The sequence below is a fragment of the Schistocerca nitens genome, chromosome 8 (genome assembly GCF_023898315.1).
Source record: "Schistocerca nitens isolate TAMUIC-IGC-003100 chromosome 8, iqSchNite1.1, whole genome shotgun sequence".
NCBI lineage: Eukaryota > Metazoa > Arthropoda > Insecta > Orthoptera > Acrididae > Schistocerca > Schistocerca nitens.
In genome coordinates, this window is record NC_064621.1 from 146,769,972 (window position 1) to 146,794,484 (window position 24,513).

The window sequence follows — 24,513 nt, forward strand, 5'->3', positions numbered from 1 at the left end:
AAAGAAAGTTACAAATATGGATTCCAAACTGAAACATCGAAATTAAATGTACGTCCTAACCGGCCGGCTGTAGCGAATGAGAGACACCTATCTCCAACACAAAGAGGTCACGTATAGTACCCCGTCCATTGAGAGAGCAATACGGCTCACGGTGTGACAGCCATTCGCCAAGAAAGACAACTTTTATTTCCAATACAAAAAATTAACTGTCAATGTTGAATACTGCAAGCACACCAAATGTACCATATGATAGAGTATTAAACTTCGTTTTGTCGTCAAATGCTTATTTCTATTTGTAAAACGTTGCTCGTAACATTTGTTAACAGTCTCGTATTATTTAGCAGCTTCTAGACCTCGGAGAAGCCTTAGAGCTTGGTACTGCATTCTCCTCATCAATCATGCGTTGTTTCACAGGTCAGTACCTGCCTAACGCACTGGGTGGGCAAAATAAAACTGGCATGCAAAATATTTCGTACACCTTGAGCTAGCCAACCCTACTTTCATTATCCACCATGGATGAAGATGATGTAAGCTGAGTTTGCTATATAAAATATTTGCCATGCCTATTTTACTTTGTTTTATTTGGTAAGCGCTGTGGAGCTCATTACACCTGCGTGCATCTGAATTACAGCAATCTGCTGCGTCGGATGCGGGTCGCTCTTGATGCCATTGCAGTTAGAATATGACAGGGATGTCGCCGTACCCTTGTGCGTCACACGGAAGAAATTTTAATTCACTATAAGAAGAAAAGTCATACTTTATCATTGGCTAGTAGATACTAAGAGATAGTTTTAGCTGCCTAATTTGAAACGTTTTCTACCTTCACGACAATACCATCGTTCCCACACGAAGTGTGTCAGTTGTGTCTTCGGTAAAGTTGCTAAATGTGGGTGATGATTACTGCGCATGGCGTTTTAGTGAAATTTGTAGAATTCGAAACAGTCTTTGGCCACTAAATTTTTCCCTTATTTTATGACTGAATTCCATTTGCGTGATCACCATGAGATAGACCTGTCTTCCTTTCTCGATCTTCTGACGGTGCCTATCCTCGCAAAAAAATCTTGTTTTTTTGTTACATATACTCTTTTAGAAAGATAGAAGCACCTGCTGATTATCATATAAATCGAAAATCGTCATAAAGTGAAAGAAGAAAAAATTCGGGTGAAAGACTACGGTACTTTCTTCGACTGTATAAATTTTGAACACTGGTTGCCGTGTGTGATTGTCACATTTCATCGAGAGTTTTAGTGATGTTTTTCGTTGTGATGACGATGACAGAAGGAAAGCAGAGGGTACCGGCACACAGCCTACTTCTCTCCTATAGTACCGAGAAAGCGTCCGAGCTTAGTGTCCACATCTTACAGAAATATCATCAAGAATGAAACTTCCTGGCAGATTAAAACTGTCTGCCCGACCGAGACTCGAACTCGGGACCTTTGCCTTTCGCGGGCAAGTGCTCTACCAACTGAGCCACCGAAGCACGACTCACGCCCGGTACTCACAGCTCTACTTCTGCCAGTACCTCGTCTCCTACCTTCCACTTGCCCGCGAAAGGCAAAGGTCCCGAGTTCGAGTCTCGGTCGGGCACACAGTTTTAATCTGCCAGGAAGTTTCATATCAGCGCACACTCCGCTGCAGAGTGAAAATCTCATTCTGGAATCATCAAGAATGTCAGCTTCAGTTACTAGGCAAGATACTGTGGATAGGTTTGAAAAGTAATCGAGGACATTGGCACAAAGTGTGGTGATCGGGAACTTCACGGCGCCACCTCCATTCCCATCACCAGCCAAAAAATGGCAATGAAAATTTTTTCCACCTTCTGGCTTTGGACTGGTAACCTCGAAGTCGGTCGCCATCGCACGCGTGTGCGATAGCAGACTTGATAAAAATATGGGTCCACCTACATGTTTCGACTACACTGCAGAAGTTTCACCAGCCAGTACTCCGTATCCCCCATACAGTTCCGATCTCTCACCATGCGGTTTCCATAATGCGGAAGACCAGAAGAGAGAAATTCGTGGCCGTTGATGTGGTTTGGATGATAAGGTGGACGCCTGGGTACGATCATGGTTCCGTAGGCAACTGCAAACATTTTTCCATGAAGGTACTGACGATCTCGTGTCACAGTGGGATAAAAGTATTAAGAATTGTGGTAACTACTTTTGAAATAATAAACGGTTTACTTCCTTTTTTCCGTCTCGTTTCCGTTTTACTGCCATTACACAGGGTGACCATTAATAAAACCGACAAACTGCAGGGATGGATTCCTGACCGGAAATGGACGAAAAATGGTCTTATGAACACCACTATGACCAGAAGTGCATAGTTACCACTGTAGGTGGCACTGACGAATCATAGTCATCTGACCACCTGCCGTGTGTTCCTTGTGTGTTGGAGGATTAGTGATTGACGCAGCGTGCTGTAAGCAGCAGAAGGGTCCAACATGGGGTTTGTGTACGGCCAAGCGGAAGGAAACTGTCGAGAGGCAGCCCGGCTCTACCAAAACAAGTATCCTCACAGACACCAACCACATTACACATTTCAAGTCCCTTTTGTGCGTCTGTGTGATCATCGGTCCTTTCAGACAGAAGAATGTGCAAGAACGCTGCGATATTGTATCGAACCGCGAACGTTGGAAAGGACTCGGAGGCTCTTTAGCATGGTATGCTAGATCACCAGACTTCCCATAGATTTTTACATCTGGGGGCATCTGAAAAGCGTTGTGTGCTGAACCGGTTGTTGGTGTATAGATCCTTCAGCAGTGGTCCACGACGCCTGTGTCGCTATTTAGAAGGCGATCGGAACATGGGAAAGAGTGCCGCAATCCATGATGCGACGTATGGACACGTGCACTGCATGCAATGGAGGCCACTTTGCACACGTGTTGTGTCATCGAGGCGATGCAGCTCTGTACTATGTTCCGGAACGATCCGTTGTTGTTTCGCGCACGCTGCCCATTTCCGGACAGATGTCCACAGGACCTTTTATCCGTCATTTCCAATCGGGAATCCGTCCCTACATTTTGTTGTTGTTGTTGTGGTCTTCAGTCCTGAGACTGGTTTGATGCAGCTCTCCATGCTACTCTATCCTGTGCAAGCTTCTTCATCTCCCAGTACCTACTGCAACCTACATCCTTCTGAATATGCTTAGTGTATTGATCTCTTGGTCTCCCTCTACGATTTTTACCCTCCACGCTGCCCTCCAATGCCAAATTTGTGATCCCTTGATGCCTCAAAACATGTCCTACCAATCGATCCCTTCTTCTAGTCAAGTTGTGCCACAAACTTCTCTTCTCCCCAATCCTATTCAATACCTCCTCATTAGTTACGTGATCTACCCACCTTATCTTCAGCATTTTTCTGTAGCATTTTACCAGTTTTATTAATGTTTTCTCTGTATTCGTATATTACTCGTCCTTCCCTATCGATTCCTCCTATTTCTCTCGGAATTTCGAACATTTTACACTATTTTACATTGTAGGAAGCTTTTTAGTGGTCGGTAAATCCTATGAACGTGTTTTGATTTTTTGTAAGATAAGGCTTCCATTATTAGTCGCAACGTCAGAAGTGCCCCTCTAGAGGCTATCATCTTAAGGCCGAACAAGGACCACGTTGCCTATCAAACAGGATACTGAGACTTCCGACCGTAATCGTGGACATAACTGACACCTATTTGTTGCGAGAAAATAATAAGCTAAATTGTTCAAATATGTGTCTCTCAGATCTGTTACGTATGTGGGTGGTTGCATAGTGTCACCTGACAACCGATAAAGTAATTTGTAACAAAACATCGTTATAGTAGAGCTGGTTCTGCGCTGCTCTGGCTGTCCAGCGCTGCTCCACTGTGACTGCAAGTTGTTGTTGTTGTTGTTGTTGTTGCAGAGCTCCCGGGCTGCAGAAGCAGAACAGTGGTACCGGCGCGCCCTGCGCCTGGCCCCGGACGACGCGTCTGTTCTGCTCCACTACGGTGAGTACACACTCCCACGCACCTCAACTCACTCTGTATTCTGTTCCAACTCGCTAGTCTCCACTGACTAAGCAGCAAGACGTACGCAGCCAGCTGTCTATTTAGAAGTCATTTGAACGTATGTGTGATTAAATAAACCGAGAATTTGGTTCGCTTCATGTCGATTTTCAGTGCAATTAAAAAATGCACCGTAATGCTGTTTTAATACAGCTGCCACGTAAGTAATCTCTATGTGGTCACTATAGAAGTCATCTTTGCTGAAACGTCTGACAGGAAATCATTTGAATGACCGTCTTAAAACAGGCAGGTCTGAATTATCGCTTATTTCCTGATTTGTTAAATGTCATGCCCACACAAATCTAAAAATAACAGTAAAGGACAATAACTTATTCGTTCGATAAATGTAGAAAAGATAATCTTTGCGAATCAATATTTTTTGTAATTTCGTATAAGTGTCTCATAATTAAGGCGCAACATTTTATAAAATTTACTAAAATTACCAGACAGTCTAAAAAGCGTCCAAAAATACAAGTTGTATGGCGGCATGGAATGTCCATCTGACACACAATTATTTGAATGAGTATTTTACAACAGGCAGTTCCATTTTACCTGACTTGTAATCCGACTGTGATAAAGGATTACATGAAACCCATTCTGATGCTGCTTCAGATGTTCTGACCATGGTGAATGTTGGTTAAGTGTATAAAACATTTATGTGATTGCGTCAGTGCAAATGCTAAACGCGCAAACTAAAAAGTCAGCGATTGTCTCCCTACAAGGCGTCGTTCTTTACAAAAAGAGAAACCATTGGATTAAAAATTTTCTCTTACGTAAATGAGGTAAGCACAATATCGAAAAACCATAAAAGGTTACAATTAAAACAGAACATAAGTAACATACACATGGAACAATACCGAGGAAGGTATTATGATCCCCTGCTCGTTTGGAAAATTTGTGTTTTATTTTAACTGATTTTGATACTGGCTCGATCCCCACAAGTACCGATGTTTTTGAAACAATTAACTGCCTTTGTCGCCTCTTTTCATGGACAAGAAAATCTTATAGAACAACTTATTTTCAATTGTGGTCCCCTTCTAAAGGCTGAGAATATAAAATTCTGTTCTCAAAAATATATATATATATATATATATATATATATATATATATATATATATATATATATATATATAATAAAAAAGGGAAAAAATAAAGAAACAAAGAAATGCCAGTCCTGGAATTCTTCTTACGTTATTATTTATTGTTTCTTTCGAGCACGAAAGTTGAACACGGAATGGACTAATACAACTCTACGCAAGCTTTACTTTGATTACTACCACCAGTGACTCTGCAACGACTGTTCAGCGAACGTAGCAGCGTGTGGGCCTCTGCGGCAACCGCCTGGTTCATGCCTCCATGCTGACTGCTTTCCGACGGCGACGAAGGCTGGAACTTGCACACCAGTATCGCAACTCGGCGTCCACTGAGTGGCGGCAGCTGGCATTTTCAGATGAATCGCGTTTCAAGCTCCATCGGACAGGTGGCTATTGGCGGGTACCGCTGAAACGTCTGAAAGCAAACACACTGCACGTTTTTTGGGCTGAGGAATGTTTTCGTGGCAACCCTTGTGTGATATCGTCATTCTGGAAGGCACAACGAATCAACACAAGTATGCATATAACCTTGGGGACCATATCCGCCCCTAGATGCAGTTTATTTTATTGCGGCACATGGCAGGACAATGCTACGTGTCACAGTTTGCAGTGTACGGCCGCAGTTCGAAAAGAAACACGATGAGTTTCCAAGATGTTACTCCAGGCGGGTGTAAAATGAATGTGCGCAACGGAGAATAATAAACACTAAAAATGAAGATTTGGCTCTGTCTGACTACCCCCTGAAGCAGATCTTAGGATCTCTTAATTCTATAATTACAATCTAAAGATAAATGAATGATGAAGGCAACTAATCCTACTAAATGATAAACGTTGTTCCTGCTTATATATTTATTTTAGATTAAAAAAAGACCTTTATATTACAAAGTTTACATTTCCTAAGCAAAATTACTAGTCAATTGCCCAACTTTTCCCCTTATTATGAGTGCGCACAGTCTAATATCAACAACGCGGAATGACTGACATCATCTACGCACCAAACACTAGAAGACACTACTTTCAAAGATGATCTGCGGTGGTGTCGAACCTCAGTGGAAATAAACTAAAGTGATCACAGCTGTTTAGCTTTTATAGCCGTAATAAGCCGAAGCAATTTGCGATATCACTGTATGTACTGCGTCCGCTGCGTCAAAGTGATGGTTCTCTTACTAGTCTGCGACGACGGAAGAACACGAGCAACAAATAAACTCTGTCAAACACTAGGAGGGCAGAAGGCGGTTCTCTCACTAATATACTCTAATACTGTCTTCTCCTCTGTTGTCTACAGACGAGAAACGCGAACTCCCAGCCACAAGGACGGAGTTCAGATAACGTCTCATCGTAAGTATAGGCAGAGGAAGTGCTCTCAATTACTGAACGCTGCGTACTCAACTACGACTTCCAACCCGGAGGTGAAGTCTAGAGTCGTATAGGTTCACAACAGTACAGTTCCTAACTGTTCTAACTTAAACTTTACTGAGAGCAAAGACAGCAATCCGTTTGTACCAACAATAGCTGATTTCGAACGACCGTCACACACGGGCACTCACAACGGAGGACCTCGTCTCTCCACCGCTGGCTTCCCAGCAATGCTTGGCGCCCCACCCTCGTAATTCCAAAAACGAATCATATTCCCGAAACCACGGAATATTCTTTTTTATTGATTGGCGACTCAATGGCGTGTTGTGTGCACCACGACCAAACAGTGGATAGAATAGGAAGGAAAATCAGCATTGGCCGTATTTTGTTGTTTTATTGTCAGCAAAATCGATTTTCGGTCACTTAGTGACCATCCTCAGTGCTGCAATATACAATTAAAATTGGTAGGCACTGGTATCAAGCTATAACCACAAGCTTAGAGCGATCACATAAACTGAGGAATATTCTCCCTCTCTACAGATTCTTCCGAACGCAGATCAACCATATTTTAGTCTTTTGTCGTCCAGCACGGAAAGTTTGCGAGGAAAAATCTATACTCGTACAATAGTATGCTTCTGAGTAAAAATCCTTGGAAATAACCCAGCCTGCGTGGTTTCCGAGGTGTCGCTTCTTCGTTTCTCTCACCTGCGTCCAAGATTTTCATGGTTTCCGAAGTTTAATCCTTCCGGTTCGGCTACAAACCGGCCGGTCGCGACTCTATTCTGCTCCAACGCTTAGGTGCTACGACGTCCGTCTTGCTATTTCCTGTGTTTAAGCAGGACCAACACACCTGTGGTGGCCTTCCACCCAGGGCTTGAGTTCCGTCTGCCATTTCACTTCCACTGTCGTTCCAACCTCTACTAGTATGATAGTGAAGACACGTCGCCACCTTTCATGCAATAAGCGTTAACAATTATTTACAAGGCGTATGTGACAATGTCCTTTAAATATTCATATATAGGGTGTACTACCAATCAAATAATACCGAATGTGGTTGTAGATCACGGGAAAGTATGTGCATGAGTGCTTGTAAGGTGCGAAATTATAGCCACCTTACAAGTTTACCGTACTCCCCTGGGTACCAAACTCTCCGGATTTAAACCCAATCGAGGATCTGTGAGGCCACCTCGACTCGGCTCTAGATGACATGGATCCTCAACCGAGAAAGCTAGGGCAGCTGACCATGACACTGCAGTCGGCAGGCTTCACACCCCTGTCGGTATCTTCCACAACCTCGCTGACTCTCTTCTTACACAGTTTGCGCACAGCGGTCCGCGCTGGGAAAGGTGGGAACGTTAATGTGACTGGACAATGTACCTTGAGCTGAAGAACGTGAACTTTTTGTCTTTGGTGACGTATTTGTCTTCGTGAAGATTCAGACAAATGGGCACCCAGAAAGTAAATTAAATCCTTACTCTACACATCGTGGATAACACTATCTTTAAAATAATACGTAAAGACATGAGCTTTGGTATATTCGTGGCGCTAAATAATACTGAGATACCACATAGGAAGAAAGTAATGGTAGGATCAGTGATTGCGAATAATAATATCCTGCACGACCGTGAAGGATCGGGTAACTATCGGGCTGGTAACCATTTCCCGCAAACACTCGGGAATCGTTACCTCACTTGAACACGGGATCTACACCAGACGCGTACAAGTGGGGTACGCAGATTCCTTCCCAGGGGGTCTGGTGGAGCCAGGACTATCGTCTGACCACTAAATTGCGCCAACATTGCCAAAGCCAGTATAAGAATGCCACCCCGTAGCGAAACAGGGAAAGAGGAACCTATTTCGTACTCATCAAACTTCACAGACGTTCTCCTATACATCTTGCGGGATTATCACTCCCGGAAGAAAACATATCGCGGGGATATGGCTTAAAGCAACCTAGAACACTCCTTCCGAAACGAAGCTGGCATAAATTTTGTAATATATTCTTTATTTGACAAATCGACGACACTCAGTTATTTTAAAATAGGAAAAGTGCCAGATTCTAGTCTAGGTAACAATGACTGAAGTTAATGGCAATATGAGGGAGCAATAATTTTGCATAACTAGCGTTGTTATTCAAGTTTCTTTAATCTTTTTCACTGGGTATGCCTTACAATAGCTCTAAGCTGGTATGTTATGAAGAGTCTTATAGACTGTCGATGTTGTTAAGACGTCGAAGTCGGCATCAGCGACAGTACTCCCATTAGCTCTAGTTCTCATGAGAACACTCCAGTTACATGGATACTATTATGGGGCAGGGTCATTATTTTACGTGGGGGAATTTAACTCATCTACCCATGTATGTTGCTCCCACTGTGTCTCATAATATATGACTTGGCCTCACGTAGACCAGTTTCTCTTCTTGCACTACACTAGATACAAACTTCCATTTTGTATCCTGTCTGGTACTGGAGTGGTCAGTGCGCAGACTCTGTCGTAACAAGGCAACACCGAGAGGCGTTGCTACCATTTAGGTTTGCTCTTTTGCAAATGTAAAAATACCTAACGTTTCCCTGCTGTCAGTGGCCAAGTGTAATGATAACTTACACAAAACTGAAAAGATTGTTTGTAATCCGTTTTACAGTACACACATTACACACGTATTACATACGAATTTACATACATCACATACGAATATACTAATTTCATAACTGATGAACTTTCGGAATTATAGGGGAAGTTTTTACTAGTGCAAAATTAGATAATATTTATGGAGAATATTTCACAAATAATAATATCTCATGTGGACTGTAGTTTTACAAAAATATTACTTCCCGTAGAAATGAGATTTTATTGTGAAATTCCCACATTATTTCATCGGAGAAACTGACCGACGTCTTCAGGTTTGGCGAACACACTGCTGACCTGTGACTTAAGCATCCTGTAACAGTGTAGGTCGAAAACGCACAGGCATGAAGGCAGAAAATTTGGTAGCCAGTAGCGAAGATTTCTTGATCCGTTGTGAGAAGGTCAGCTACGCCACTTGCGAACGATGAACCAAGAACTCTTGGTCAGAGAAATTAGAACTCATACGGATGTTTACCGTAAAATTACGCTACAGGCCATTAAAATTGCTACACCAAGAAGAAATGCAGATGATGAACGGGTGTTGATTGGACGAATATATTATACTACAACAGACATGTAATTACATTTTCACGCAATTTGGGTGCATAGACCTGAGAAATCAGTACCCAGAACAACCACCTCTGGCCATAATAACGGCCTTGATACGCCTGGGCATTGAGTCAAAAAGAGCTTGGATGGCCGGCCGCGGTGGTCTAGCGGTTCTGGCGCTGCAGTCCGGAACCGCGGGACTGCTACGGTCGCAGGTTCGAATCCTGCCTCGGGCATGGGTGTGTGTGATGTCCTTAGGTTAGTTAGGTTTAAGTAGTTCTAAGTTCTAGGGGACTTATGACCTAAGATGTTGAGTCCCATAGTGCTCAGAGCCATTTGAACCATTTGAGCCAGAGCTTGGATGTCGTGTACAGGTACAGCTGCCCATGCAGCTTCAACACGATACCACAGTTCATCAAGAGTAGTGATGGCGTATTGTGACGACCCAGTTGCTCGGCCACCATTGACCAGACGTTTTCAATTGCTGAGAGATCTCGAGAATGCGCTGGACAGGGCGGCAGTCGAACATTTTCTGTATCCAGAAAGGCCCGTACAGGACCTGCAACATGCGGTCCTGCATTATCCTGCTGAAATGTAGGGTTTCGCATGGATGGAATGAAGGGTAGAGCCACTGATCGTAACACATCTGAAATGTAACGTCCACTGTTCAAAGTGCCGTCAATGCGAACAACAGGTGACCGAGACTTGAATCTAATGGCACCCCGTACCATCACGCCGGGTGATACGCCAGTATGGGATGACGAATACACGCTTACAATGTGCGTTCACCGCGATGTCGCCGAACACGGATGCGACCATCATGATGCTGTAAACAGAACCTGGATTCATCCGAAATAATGACGTTTTGCCATTCGTGCACCCAGGGTCGTCGTTGAAAACACCATCGCAGGCGCTCCTGTCTATGACGCAGAGTCAATTGTAACAACGGCCATGGTCCCCGAGCTGATAGTCCATGCTGCTGCAAACGTCGTCGAACTGTTCGTGCAGATGGTTGTTGTCTTGCAAACGTACCCATCTGTTGACTCAGGGATCGAGACGTGGCTGCACGATACGTTACAGCCATGCAGACAAGATGCCTGTCATCTCGACTGCTAGTGATATGAGGCCGTTTGGATCCAGCACGGCTTTCCGTATTACCCTCTTAAACCCATCGATTCCATATTCTGGTAACAGTCATTGGATGTCGACCAACACGAGCAGCAGTGTCGCGATACGATAAACCGCAATCGTGATAGGCTACAATCCGACCTTTATCAAAGTCGGATACGTGATGGTACGCATTTCTCCTCCTTACACGAGGCAGCACAACAACGTTTCACCAGGCAACGCCGGTCAACTGCTGTTTGTGTATGAGAAATCGGTTGGAAACTTTCCTCATGTCAGCACGTTGTAGGTGTCGCCACCGGCGCCAACCTTGTGTGAATGCTTGAAAAGCTAATCATTGGCATATCACAGCATCTTCTTCTTGTCGGTTAAATTTCGCGCCTGTAGCACGTCATCTTCGTGGTGTAGCATTTTTAATGGTCATTAGTGTATTATTTTTCTCACGCACCGTTTGTGAATGGAACAGGGAAGGACAAAAAATGACATACGGTCTATGGAGATGTTCTAGTTTTGTTGACAACACAACCGAAACTGCTTCCGCCATGTGCCTTAGTCCGGCAGATCGAAATCTGTTATTACATTGTGAAGCGGTCATGTCATTATAGCGTAACAGTAAAATATAAAAACATGAAAGAAGGAAAACAAATAGGAATCCGAGTAATAATCTTTGACACACATCGTAAGGGGCTTGCGGAGTGTAGCTTTATCTTCAAATTGTCTGATCTCGGAAATGCTCGATTGGTGTCACCTCGAGTCGGCAGAATGATTTAACTCTAACCCACCTTCTTTTTTCTTGGCGCAGATGCCTAATGTAGCTCAAAACTGATTTACAAGTCTCTTTTGGGGCAAACTGCGTTGTTCCAGTGTCCTACAATGGTGGCTGTAAAGAGAATTGCTCTTTAAAAGTGCATAACGATCAAGAGTATTTTTCGGAGAATTTCAAACTGGTCCTGTAAACTCGATATGAACTGACACTTGCTCGATGTTTTTAATCGGGTTAACACTCACAACCTCGCGGTATTGCTTTCGTGTACATAGCTGGTCTCTTTCCATGTTTAACCTTATTCCCAAAAGGCCCGGGATAAAAGCAGCCTTCCACACATCCTACGACTGCGACTTCAGTCGTATTTTCATCACTTGTCTCTTATACGAGAAGTTACCCGCCAGCAAAATTCTCATGAAAAACGCATGAAAACTCCTCGAACGTTCTGCAAAAGTTCTTGCAGAGGCACGCTTTAGAAAATACAGTTCAAACCTCATTGCCTCAGAAATGTAGCTCTATGTTAAACAAAGGCAATATACAAAAACTCGTATCCTGCAGCCTACTACGGGGACAGTATTTTGCTTAAGATTACCAAAGCAAGTAGTCCAGTCACGTTCCTAAAAATACTTCAAAACTCCCCCTAGTAATATCGCTTTTTAGATACCATATTACGTGATATCTGCTTTATAGGAGAACGAATCGTATTAATTTTGTGCGTTACTGGTCTATTACTCAACCTGAGGAGGAAAGGCTATGGTAAGAATGGGAATTTACAAAAACAGTCATATTTCCTTCAGTGCTCCACGTAGCAATCTGTTTGTGCCTCGGTCAGTTGTTCACTGACTGGCAATTAATCAATTTTTTGGGGAAGATAATGCTGACTTCACCAGCGATAAGACCTCTTTTCGATGCCTAGTATTTCTTTGAAGAAGCCCAGTCGTATTCCTTTCGTCAGTTTCATTCAATAGTTGCTGATGCTCCCTTTGAAGATCTCAATAACCATTGGTTCTTTCAGTGTATCTCCACAGTCTTCTGAATTTCTGCCATTGCTTCAGTTCTAATCTACAGTTCATCACAAATAAATTATGGCCAGAGTCTACATCTGCTCCTAGAAATGCTATGTTTCGGAATCTCTGTCTTCTCCAGGTCTCTTCCCGTATAGAAACGTCTTTCCATATTTTTAAATCAAGTGTTAGCAACAGTTAAAATGTACTCTGTGGAAAATTCTCTCTCATTCCTTTTTCCCAGTCCATATTCTCCTACTATTTTTCTTTCTCGTCCCTTTCCTGTTATCGAATGTCATTCTTACATCACAATTCAGTCTTCGTTTCCCTTAATGAACTGAATAATTTCTCGAATTTTCTTGTATATCGTTTCAATTTCTTCGTCATCTACTGACCTATAAACATTTACTGCTGTGGTGGATCTTGGAGCAGTGTCTGTCCTGGAAATGATGATGTGTTCAGTATCCTGTTCGTAGTAGCTCACCTGCATTACTATTTTCTTATTCGTTATTTGAGTACACCTGTTCCTGCACTACAGACATTTGATTTTGTGTTGATAACCATGTACTCACATGCCACAGCACTTCACTAAATTCGTAACTTCAACGTACCTACTTGATTAAGTATACAATCTAAGAGCAAACTGCCTTTTTCGTTGACTGCAGTTTCATAGAGTCGTACCAATGAACCGAAGTTTACCGCGTACTTTACTACGATTGCACCCGTGTCCCGTCTCACTAGATATATCCAACCACTGTAATTCCCATGTATTTGTGTGAGTCGACGAATTAGAGCACCGATTCACTGACATTATAGTCATACGATGCTTGTGTCCTGATTTTTGTGAAGTGCACAGTTTACATTTCTGAACAATTCAAGCTATCTGCCTCTCTTTAATTCTCTTCTTATCTTATCTCTATTGAGGTATTTTTGCAGCATTTTACACAAAGCATTTCATTATAGATAACATCATCATTTACAAAAACGGAAATTACTGTTTACATTGTCTTCCAGGACAATATAGTACCAGTGGAGAACTGTTCATATCGGAACACAAAAAAATTCTAATATGTCCCTATTTGTTTAAAAAACTCTAACTGAAAAGTAGGGCATCAGATGCCTTATTCTGCCTTCCTCAGTCCCTTTAAAAATTTCCCAAAAATTTTGGCATGTGAATATACTCGCGCTTTTTTTTAAACAAGCAACTCATCTCAACCTCGCACAACCTCACCTAAGTGAAACTCACTGACTCCCAATAGTCCATCGCTATAAATCGCTTATACCATCCACTCCCCGCTTCCCTTACTCACCACTCACTCAGCACAACTTACTGTCATTACCTCTTTGTGTCTCTCTGTTATTGTCTCCTGTGTAACAGCCACAGTCCCCTTCGGCCTGTCTGGTTACTAGTCTTCTCTCACTGTCTCCTTCTTGCTCTTTCTTACAGCTAATATCTCATTCATTCCTTCCTACTGCTGTTGTCTGTTCCGTCACTATCCCTCTCTTCTTCACTGTCATTATCGTATACTCTCACATCACCACTCACTCTCATCCACTACCACTTTTATTCTCTCTACCCCACATCCTCCCCACTCCCTCCCTCGCTGCTGTCTCCATCACTTTTCCTAGCACTGTTCTGTCGCTATCAACTGCGTTCCACTGCCACTGTGTCACCCTCTTTCTCTCTCAGGCCGCAGTTGTCTCCTTCGCTATTTCTGCGACACAACCACTGTCTGCTTTTTTCCAGTATTTTTTTTTTTTCAATTTTCCGTCACTTTGCCACTGCCACTGTCTTCTTCTCTCTTAGCGTAAGAAAGCGCGAATATGTTAGCACGCCAACATTTGTGGATTTTTTTTTTTTGAGTTGTTGAGGAAGGTAGAAAGAGGCTATTGGTACCCCACTGTTTCAGCAGTCTTTTAAATAAATAGAAGCATATTCGCATTCTTTGTGCTCCGATAGTGGTATTTTTCAGTTTGTTCCCTTTTTTTGCTGCTGCAACCAACGTGTAACTCGTATGGTAAGATATGTATTGGTCAGTAAATTTTTGATAGTTTACCTATGTAAAATTTAAATAATACAAAATTAATTTGAAACCTCGGACAGGATTTTACGTGCAACAAAATTTTGCATGTGCTCAAGTACATCAACATGGAGTTCCCCTATGATAACGGAGATCAATTACAGAATATTTCTCGTTGCTACGTCACTATACAGGGTGATCCATTGATAGTGACCAGGCCAAATATCTCACGAAACAAGCATCAAACGAAAGAACTACAAAGAACGAAACTAAAAAAAAACTGCAAAGAACGAAACTCGTCTAGCTTGCAGGGGGAAACCAGTTGGCGCTATGGTTGGCCCGCTAGATGATGCTGCCATAGGTCAAACGGATATCAACTGCGTTTTGTTAAATAGGAACCCCCATTTTTTATTACATATTCGTGTAGTACGTAAAGAAATACGAATGTTTTAATTGGACCACTTTTTTCGCTTTGTGGTAGATGGCGCTGTAAACGTATATGTACGTGGTATCACGTAACATTCCGTCAGTGCGGACGGTATTTGCTTCGTGATACATTACCCGTGTTAAGTGGACCGTTTACCAATTGCGGAAAAGGTCGATATCGTGTTGATGTGTGGCTATTGTGATCAAAATGCCCAACGGGCGTGTGCTATGTATGCTGCTCGGTATCCTGGACGACATCATCCAAGTGTCTGGACCGTCCGCCGGATAGTTACGTTATTTAAGGAAACAGGAAGTGTTCAGCCTCATATGAAACATCATCCACGACCTGCAACAAATGATGATGCCCAAGAATGTGTTTTAGCTGCTGTCGCGGCTAATCCGCACATCAGTAGCAGACAAATTGCGCGAGAATCGGGAATCTCAAAACGTCGGTGTTGAGAATGCTACATCAACATCGATTGCACCCGTGCCATATTTCTATGCAGCAGGAATTGCATGGCGACGACTTTGAACGTCGTGTACAACTTTGCCACTGGGCTCAAGAGAAATTACGGGATGATGACACATTTTTTGCACGCGTTCTATTTAGCGACGAAGCGTCATTCACCAACAGCGGTAACGTAAACCGGCACAATCTGCACTGTTGGGCAACGGAAAATCCACGATGGCTGCGACAAGTGGAACATGAGCGACCTTGGCGCATTAATGTATGGTGGGGCACTATGAGAGGAAGGATAATTGGCCCCCATTTAATCGATGGCAATCTAAATTGTGCAATGTATGCTGATTTCCTACGTAATGTTCTACCGATGTTACTACAAGATGTTTCACTGCATGACAGAATGGCGATGTACTTCCAACATGATGGATGTCCGGCACGTAGCTCGCGTGCGGTTGTAGCTGTATTGAATAGCATATCTCATGACAGGTGGATTGGTCGTCGAAGCACTATACCATGGCCCGCACGTTCACCGGATCTGACGTCCCCGGATTTCTTTCTGTGGGGAAGGTTAAAAGATATTTGCTATCGTGGTCCACCGACAACGCCTGACAACATGCGTCAGCGCATTGTCAATGCATGTGCGAACATTACGGAAGGTGAACTACTCGCTGTTGAGAGGAATGTCGTTACACGTATTGCCAAATGCGTTGAGGTTGACGGACATCATTTTGAGCATTTATTGCACTAATGTGGTATTTACAGGTAATCACACTGTAACAGCATGCGTTCTCAGAAACGATAAGTTCGCAAAGGTACATGTATCACATTGGAACAACCGAAATAAAATGTTCAAACGTATCTACGTTCTGTATTTTAATTTAAAAAACCTACCTGTTACCAACTGTTCGTCTAAAACTGTGAGCCATATGTTTGTGACTATTACAGCGCCATCTATCACAAAGCGAAAAATGTGGTCCAACTGAAACATTCATATTTCTTTACGTACTAGACGAATATGTAATAACAATGGGGGTTCCTATTTTGAAAAACGCAGTTGATATACGTTTGACCTGTGGCAGCGCCATCTTGCGGGCCAACTATAGCGCCATCTGGTTTCCCCCTTCAAGCTAGACAAGTTTCGTTCTTTTTACTTTTTTCGTTTGACGCTTACTTCGTGAGATATTTGACCCGGTCACGATCAATGGACCACCCTGTATAAACTAAGTTTTCGCTTCAGACTGGATTTTAAGTACGTATTTTATGTGTGCAAGTAGGCTAACCTTGACCTTCCGTATCTTGGAAAGAAATAAAGGTATCAAAAATATTATCAAGGTTGTTAGAAATCGGGATGTTAGAAAAATTAGTCATCTGCTGTTCAAAGCCGTCTCAGAATCCGCGGCTTGGTTTTGGTACCCAAAACACAAGTTTTTGGGGTGTTTTTCGATAAGGGACAAAGATTTTTGAAAAATGGAAGATGGATCTTCTAGATAAATGTCTATGGAATATACTGATAATATTTGAGCAGTTTCATGCTGTTATTTATTATTTAGATTTCACCTCATGCCAGATTTTAACTGTAGAAATAGGGTAATTTTGAACCTCTCTTTCTCGGACACGGGTAAGTACATCATGAAAATTTTGAATGTTGTTATAGATCGGGGTATTAGGATTATATCGTAAAAACTTCAGCCATTCGCTGTGCGTAGCCGTCGTGGAATACTCGGTTGGGTTTTGGCCCGCTGGAGACGGCGAAAAGGCGCAAAAAAAAAAAAAAAAAAAAAAAAAAACCTTCTTGTGGGGTTATCGAGGAACTGCTCATGAACTAATGTTGCCTCCTGTAGTTGCGTCAAGCCAACAGTGGGCCATATCAAATGCGAAAAGAATCAATCGATTTTCTCCATTCGCCTAAGCAGGAGGAGGCGTGTTAATATTCATACTCCGATGCTGTACTATAGCATGGTGACACTCAGACGATCCTTCTGTTGGGGATACCAATGGTCCCTAGCCCAAGGGCTATCGAAAACAGTTTATCTTACCTTTTTACCATCAATAGAGCTAGGGGTATGATCACCAGATCATTTCGTTTTTTGGCGGCGTTTTGGAACATATTAAGTACAGTATGCTGTCATATGCATACCGAGACACTGATGAGCCAAAAAATTACCACTGTCCACGGCGAGTTTAAATGGTTTTGCTTTCTGCGCACGTGATACGGCAAGGCAACCACACTACTGGCCATTAAAATTGTTACACCACGAAGATGACGTGCTACAGACGCGAAATTTAACCGACAGGAAGAAGATGCAAATGATTAGATTTTCAGAGCATTCACAGTAGGTTGGCGCCGGTGGCGACACCTACAACGTGCTGACATGAGAAAAGTTTCCAACAGATTTCTCATACACAAACACCAGTTGACCGGCGTTGCCTGGTGAAACGTTGTTGTGATGCCTCGTGTAAGGAGGACAAATGCGTACCATCGCGTTTCCGACTTTGATAAAGGTCGGATTGTAGCCTATCACGATTGCGGTTTATCGTATCGCGTCGTTGCTGCTCGCGTTGGTCGAGATCCAATGACTGTTAGCAGAATATGGAATCGGTGGCTTCAGGAGGGTATTACGGAACGCCGTGCAGGATCCCAACGGCCTCGTATCACTAGCAGTTGACACGACAGGCATCTTATCCGCATGGCTGTAACGTATCGTGCAGCCACGTCTCGATCCCTGAGTCAACAGATGGGTACGTTTGCAAGACAACAACCATCTGCACGAACAGTTCGACGACGTTTGCAGCAGCATGGACTATCAGCTCGGGGACCATGGCCGTTGTTACAATTGACGCTGCGTCACAGACAGGAGCGCCTGCGATGGTGTTTTCAACGACGACCCTGGGTGCACGAATGGCAAAACATCATTTTTTCGGATGAATCCAGGTTCTGTTTACAGCATCATGATGGTCGCATCCGTGTTCGGCGACATCGCGGTGAACGCACATTGGAAGCGTGTATTCGTCAACGACATACTGGCGTATCACCCGGCGTGATGGTATGGGGTGCCATTGGTTACACGTCTCGGTCACATCTTGTTCGCATTGACGGCAATTTAAACAGCGGACATTACATTTCAGATGTGTTACGATCCGTGGCTATACCTTCATAAGATCCCTGCGAAACCCTACATTTCAGCAGGATAATGCACGACCGCATGTTGCAGGTCCTGTACGGGCCTTTGTGGATACAGAAAATGTTCTACTGCTGCCCTGGCCAGCACATTCTCGAGATCTCTCACCAATTGAAAACGTCTGGTCAATGGCGGCTGAGCAACTGGCTCGTCACAATACGCCAGTCACTACTCTTGATGAACTGTGGTATCGTGTTGAAGCTGCATGGGCAGCTGTACCTATACACGCCATCCAAGCTCTTTTTGACTCAATGCCCAGGCGTATCAGGATCTATGCACCCAAATTGCGTGAAAATGTAATCACATGTCAGTTCTAGTATAATATATTCGCCCAATGAATACCCGTTTATAATCTGCATTTCTTGTTGGTGCAGTAATTTTAATGGCCAGTAGAGTATTAAGTACAGATGCAGTCATATGCATACCGAGACACTGATGGGCCAAAAAATTACCACTGTCCACGGCGAGTTTAACTGGTGTTGCGTTCTGCACACGCGATTTGGCAAGGGATGTATGTAAACGAAGCGGCGACGAACGGGGGATTATTCTAGCGAGACGATACGGGTCACAAACGGAGTAACCCACGGACGTAAGCGACTTTGTCAAAGGGCCTATCATATTGGCGGGGCGCCTTTGAACGAGAATGTGCAGCAGACAAGTGCTAAGTGGTAATATGGAACCAAAACACTGGATCAACTAGATTGGACAGTGGATCAATGAAGCTGGGCGAATCACCTTTCTTGTTACGCCAAGTCGACAGTCGTGTTCGGATGCGCCGGCATCAGAGCGAACGGCTTCTCGAAACTTGCGTCGCACCACGGACGCAGGCTGATAGGGGCAGTATTATGCTGTGGGCGACGTTTAGCTTGTGTTCCATGTAAGCCGTGGTAATGATTGAAGCCACCATGTCGGTTGTGGTTGATGTGAAGATTACTGTAGACCAGCTGCGTCTCTTCAAACTCCGATGACATCTTCCAGCAGGATAATAGGTCCGCTACAGTGATTTAAGAAGCATGATAGTGGACTCACTTAGATGGCTTGGTCTTTGGCCATCAAATACTCCTGATCTGAACCTAATGGTACACATCTGGGTGCTATGGGACACCAGTTGGTAAGCACCGGTTGGTAATTTACGGGAACAGACATTTGATAACACCCATCTGCGGAAGTGTTCCAAGCACTTGTCGAATACATGCCATGCAGAATCGCGGCTGTATTGCGTTCCTAAGGCGGACAATCGCTGTACGAAGCAGTTGCTCACGATGTGTAGAGTGAAACAAATCGCTAGCACAGACCTTGGGTGAATCTTTTCTGGCTCATAACGACGAAATAACTTCCCATCAAACGGCAGTTGCTTACACCTCCTTTATCAGAGCTTTATCAGAGCTAGATTACGAAAAGACAAACCTACGTATCTAGCATTTGTAGACGTAGAGAAAGCTTTTGAGAATGTTGACTGGAATACTCTCTTTCAAATTCTGAAGGTGACAGTGGTAAAATACAGGGAGCGAAAGGCTATTTACAATTTGTACAGAAACCAGATGGCAGTTATAAGAGTCGAGGGACATGAAAGAGAATCAGTGGTTGGGAAGGCAGTGAGACAGGGGTGTAGCCTCTCCCCGATGTTATTCAATCTGTTTATTGAGCAAGCAGTAAATTAGACAAAAGAAAAAATCGGAGTACGTATTAAAATCCATGGAGAAGAAATAAAAACTTTAAGGTTCGCCGATGACATTGTAATTCTGTTAGAGACAGCAAAGGACTTGGAAGAGTAGTTGAACGGAATGGACAGTGTCTTGAAAGGAGGATATAAGATGAACATCAACAAAAGCAAAACTAGGATAATGGAATGTAGTCGAGTTAACTCGGGTGATGCTGAGGGAATTAGGTTAGGAAATGAGACACTTAAAGTAGTAAAGGAGTTTTGCTATTTGGGGAGCAAAATAACTGATGATGGTCGAAGTAGAGAGGATATAAGATGTAGACCCGCAATGACAAGGAAAGAGCTTCTGAAGAAGAGGAATTTGTTAACAACGAGTGTAGATTTAAGTGTCAGGAAGTTGTTTCTGAAAAGTATTTGTATGGAGTATAGCCATGTATGGAAGTGAAACATGGACAATAAGTAGTTTGGACAAGAAGAGAATAGAAGCTTTCGAAATGTGGTGCTACAGAAGAATGCTGAAGATTAGATGGGTAGATCACATAACTAATGAGGAGGTATTGAATAGAATTGGGGAGAAGAGGAATTTGTGGCACAACTTAACTAGAAGAAGGGATCGGTTGGTAGGACATGTTCTGAGGCATCAAGTGATCACCAATTTAGTAATGGAGGGCAGCGTGGAGGGTAAAAGTCGTAGAGGGAGACTAAGAGATGAATACACTAAGCAGATTCACAAGGATGTAGGTTGCAGTAAGTACTGGGAGATGAGGAAGCTTGCACAGGATAGAGTAACATGGAGATCTGCATCAAAACAGTCTCTGGACTGAAGACCACAACAACAACAACACCAGAGTCGAAAGAATTTGCTCTCCCAAATCTGCTGTCCCATGGCCCTCGACGGTAATTACGGAGCTGTAGTGCCTCTGGCCCTTTAAGCGAGCGAAGAGCGTGTGCTGTCAGACTCCCGGCTATGAGTGCGGGACGCCGGATGTCCCGTGGACGTCGCAATAAAGCACCGCCAGCGCGCTCTCCCAGCACGGAGAGGCAATATCTGGCGTTCTTGTGCGGCCGCGCGGGCGGCGGCGTGCCCTGCAACAGGCAGCACAAGCCGTACTGATGCAGCACAGCTGCGCATGCGCGGTGCCGTAGCCCTCTGTGGTGTCCCACTGTCACACATCCATCGCAGGGCCCGGCGGGAATTTCCTCTGAGTGTCGGCAGCGTTCACAACAATCGATCGTGGCCGATCCTGTGCCTACTCGATATTCTATTCAGCACTCTCTAATTTAGATCATACGAACCCACAAAAGGGGGGTTGAACACAAACTATCCGTGGAGAAGGCTGGTATCTGGAATTTATCTTAAATATCATTTATATCACCATCAGAATAAACCATAGCGACACACGCAAAAAATTACTCGGCATTATTCACAGGCCGGAGTGGACATCTCACAAGTGGGTAGGAATATTTCAGGTACTATACACTGGGATGAGGGCAACGGCCTTGCCGCAGTGGATACACTGGTTCCCGTGAGATCACCGAAGTTAAGCGCTGTCGGGCGTGGTCGGCACTTGGATGGGTGACCATCCAGGCCACCATGCGCTGTTGCCATTTTTCGGTCTGTACTCAGCCTCGTGATGCCAATTCAGGAGCTACTCGACCGTGAGATCGGTGTGCTAATCCCGTGCCGCTCCTATCCGCATCCTCCACCGAGGATGACACGACAGTCGGATGGTCCCGGTAGGCCACTCGTGGCCTGAAGACGGAGTGCTTTATACACTGGGATGCAAGACTTCAGTTTGAAATTAAACTCCGCGTGGCCCGCCCGGTTACCCGAGCGGTCTAACACACGGCTTTCCGAGTGGGAAGGAGCACCTGCTCTACGGCACGAATCCGCCCGCAGGACTTGTGTCGAGGTCTGGTGAGCCGGCCAGTCCGTGGATGGTTTTTAGGCAGTTTTCCATCTGCCTCTGCGAATGCCGGCTGGTTTTCCTTATTCCGCCTCAGCTACATGATGTCGGCGACTGCTGGTGCAAACAATTTCTCCACGCACACATACACTATCATTACTACTCTACCACGCAAACATTGGGGTTACAATCGTCTGGTGTGAGACGTTCCCTGAGGGGGGTGGGGGGGTGGAGGGGGGTGGCGAACAGCACAATAACCCTGGGTTCGGTGTGGGCCAGGGGGGTAGCATCCATGGGGGGCCGAACTGCGGGGGGCCGAAATGCACAGTAACCCTGGATTCGGTGTGGGGTGGCGGATGGGTGAAGTGGACTGCGTTAGTCGTCGTGGGGTTGTGGACCGCTGTGGCTGCGGCGGGGACGGAGCCGCTACATCGTTTGTAGGTCCCCGGTTAACATACAACACATAACAACATACAACCTCCATCTGATATGTCACTGTCAAGTAATATAGCTCGATGAATTGTCGACTGTATATAGAAATGGCCATTACAGTATAATATGGAAGGTAACTTAAACAAATACGCAGTGAGACGAACAGAAATGACACATTTTTTCTGAGACAATGATTACTCTGAAGTCACCATGATTCATGATGGTTCGCTGGACATCACCAACAGTGGGAAGTGTTCTTAATTGGGTGCGTGACCACCTCGGACAGTAATGCATGCTCTGAAACGTGTTCCCTTGCTGGCAACAAGGCCGGTTACGAGCTGTTGTGGTAGGGGGTTTCCTTCCATCACCATCGTGATTGACAACTGATGGATGGTCGTTGGTGCATGTGAATGTGGTGCAACATGTCTCCCGAGCGCATCGATGGAACTTGCAGGCCAGACCACTTTCCGAATATCCTCTCATTCCAAAAGCTCCTCCACCTATGCAGTTTGATGCTGTCGTGCTTTGTCATTCACGAAAATAAAGTCAGAGCCAAATCAAACCCCCGAAAAGGCGCACGTGGGGAAGGAGTACAGTGTCAAAATATCGGTGACCGGGAAGTGTACTGTGTTCAACCATTGGAGATCAGAATACTAATGCAACGTTATACCTCCCCACAACATAACACCGGGACCACCAAAACGATCATGTTCAACAATGCTCATATGAAGAGTGTTAGGAGCGACTGAATCAACCACGGTAACTTGGAAGACCGACGAACAGCGCTTTTGGTGGTGGTCTTGGAACGACAGGATATTCGGCGAATGGACTGACCTGCCCATTGCCTCGACTTGAAGGCCTTCGAATATATGTGGGAAGCGTTGGGGACAATATTGTAGCCCATCCATATGCACTAGTGACCATCCAGGAGTTGTTAACAGCGCTGGTAGAGGAATGGAACGCTGTCCGACAAGAACTCCCAACCAACCTTGTGGCCAACACGAGAGTACGTTGCACAGCACACACTTTCGTCCGCGGTGATCACGTATCCTATTAAGAACAACGTGCCACCTTGGGTAATGTCAAAGTACGATGATAAAAAGCGATGACTTAGCATAAAGGTGTCGTCTCACAGCGTACACTATGTGATCAAAAGTATCCGGACACCTGGCTGAAATCGACTTACAAGTTCGTGGCGCACTCCATCGGTAATGTTAGAATTCAATACGGTGTTGCCCCACCCTTAGCCTTGATGAGAGCATCCACTCTCGCAGGCATATGTTCAATCAGGTGCTGGAAAGTTTCTTGAGAAATGACAGCCCATTCTTCACGGAGTGCTACACTGAGGAGAGGTATCGATGTCGGTCAGTGAGTCCTGGCTCGAAGCTGACGTTTCAACACATCCCAAAGGCCTTCTATAGGATTCAGGTGCAGGCCAGTCCATTGCAGGGATGTTATTGTCGTGTAACCAGTCCGCTACAGGCCGTGCATTATGAACAGACTCTCGATCAACAGTGGGAAGGAAGAAAATGCTTAAAACATAAGTGTAGGCCTGTGCTGTGATAGTGCCACGCAAAACAACAAGGGGTGGAAGACCAGTCATGAACAACGCGACCACACTGTAACACCATCGCCTTCGAATTTTACCTGGCCGGCCGCTGGTGGCCGAGCGGTTCTGGCGCTACAGTCTGGAACCGCGCGACCGCTACGGTCGCAGGTTCGAATCCTGCCTCGGGCATGGATGTTTGTGTTGTCCTTAGGTTAGTTAGGTTTAAGTAGTTCTAAGTTCTAGGGGACTTATGACCTCAGCAGTTGAGTCCCATAGTGCTCAGAACCATTTTTTTTTTCGAATTTTACCATTGGCAAAAAAATGGTTAAAATGG

At 44.4% G+C, this 24,513-nt stretch overlaps 1 protein-coding gene, 1 non-coding gene and 1 pseudogene across 2 annotated transcripts in view; 2 read left to right on the forward strand and 1 right to left on the reverse strand.

The window, feature by feature from the left end:
- LOC126199455 (protein O-mannosyl-transferase TMTC2-like) overlaps window positions 1-24,513 on the forward strand; it is a 1,057,651-nt gene that overhangs the window by 705,411 nt on the left and 327,727 nt on the right. The window contains exon 14 of the mRNA XM_049936376.1: window positions 3,882-3,966. Coding sequence (XP_049792333.1) covers window positions 3,882-3,966 — 85 coding nt within the window. The remainder of the gene's footprint in view (window positions 1-3,881; window positions 3,967-24,513) is intronic.
- Trnas-cga (transfer RNA serine (anticodon CGA)) lies at window positions 1,407-1,481 on the reverse strand. Its single transcript has one exon. It is a non-coding gene; the product is annotated as a tRNA-Ser (tRNA).
- LOC126199742 (5S ribosomal RNA) lies at window positions 21,782-21,899 on the forward strand (annotated as a pseudogene).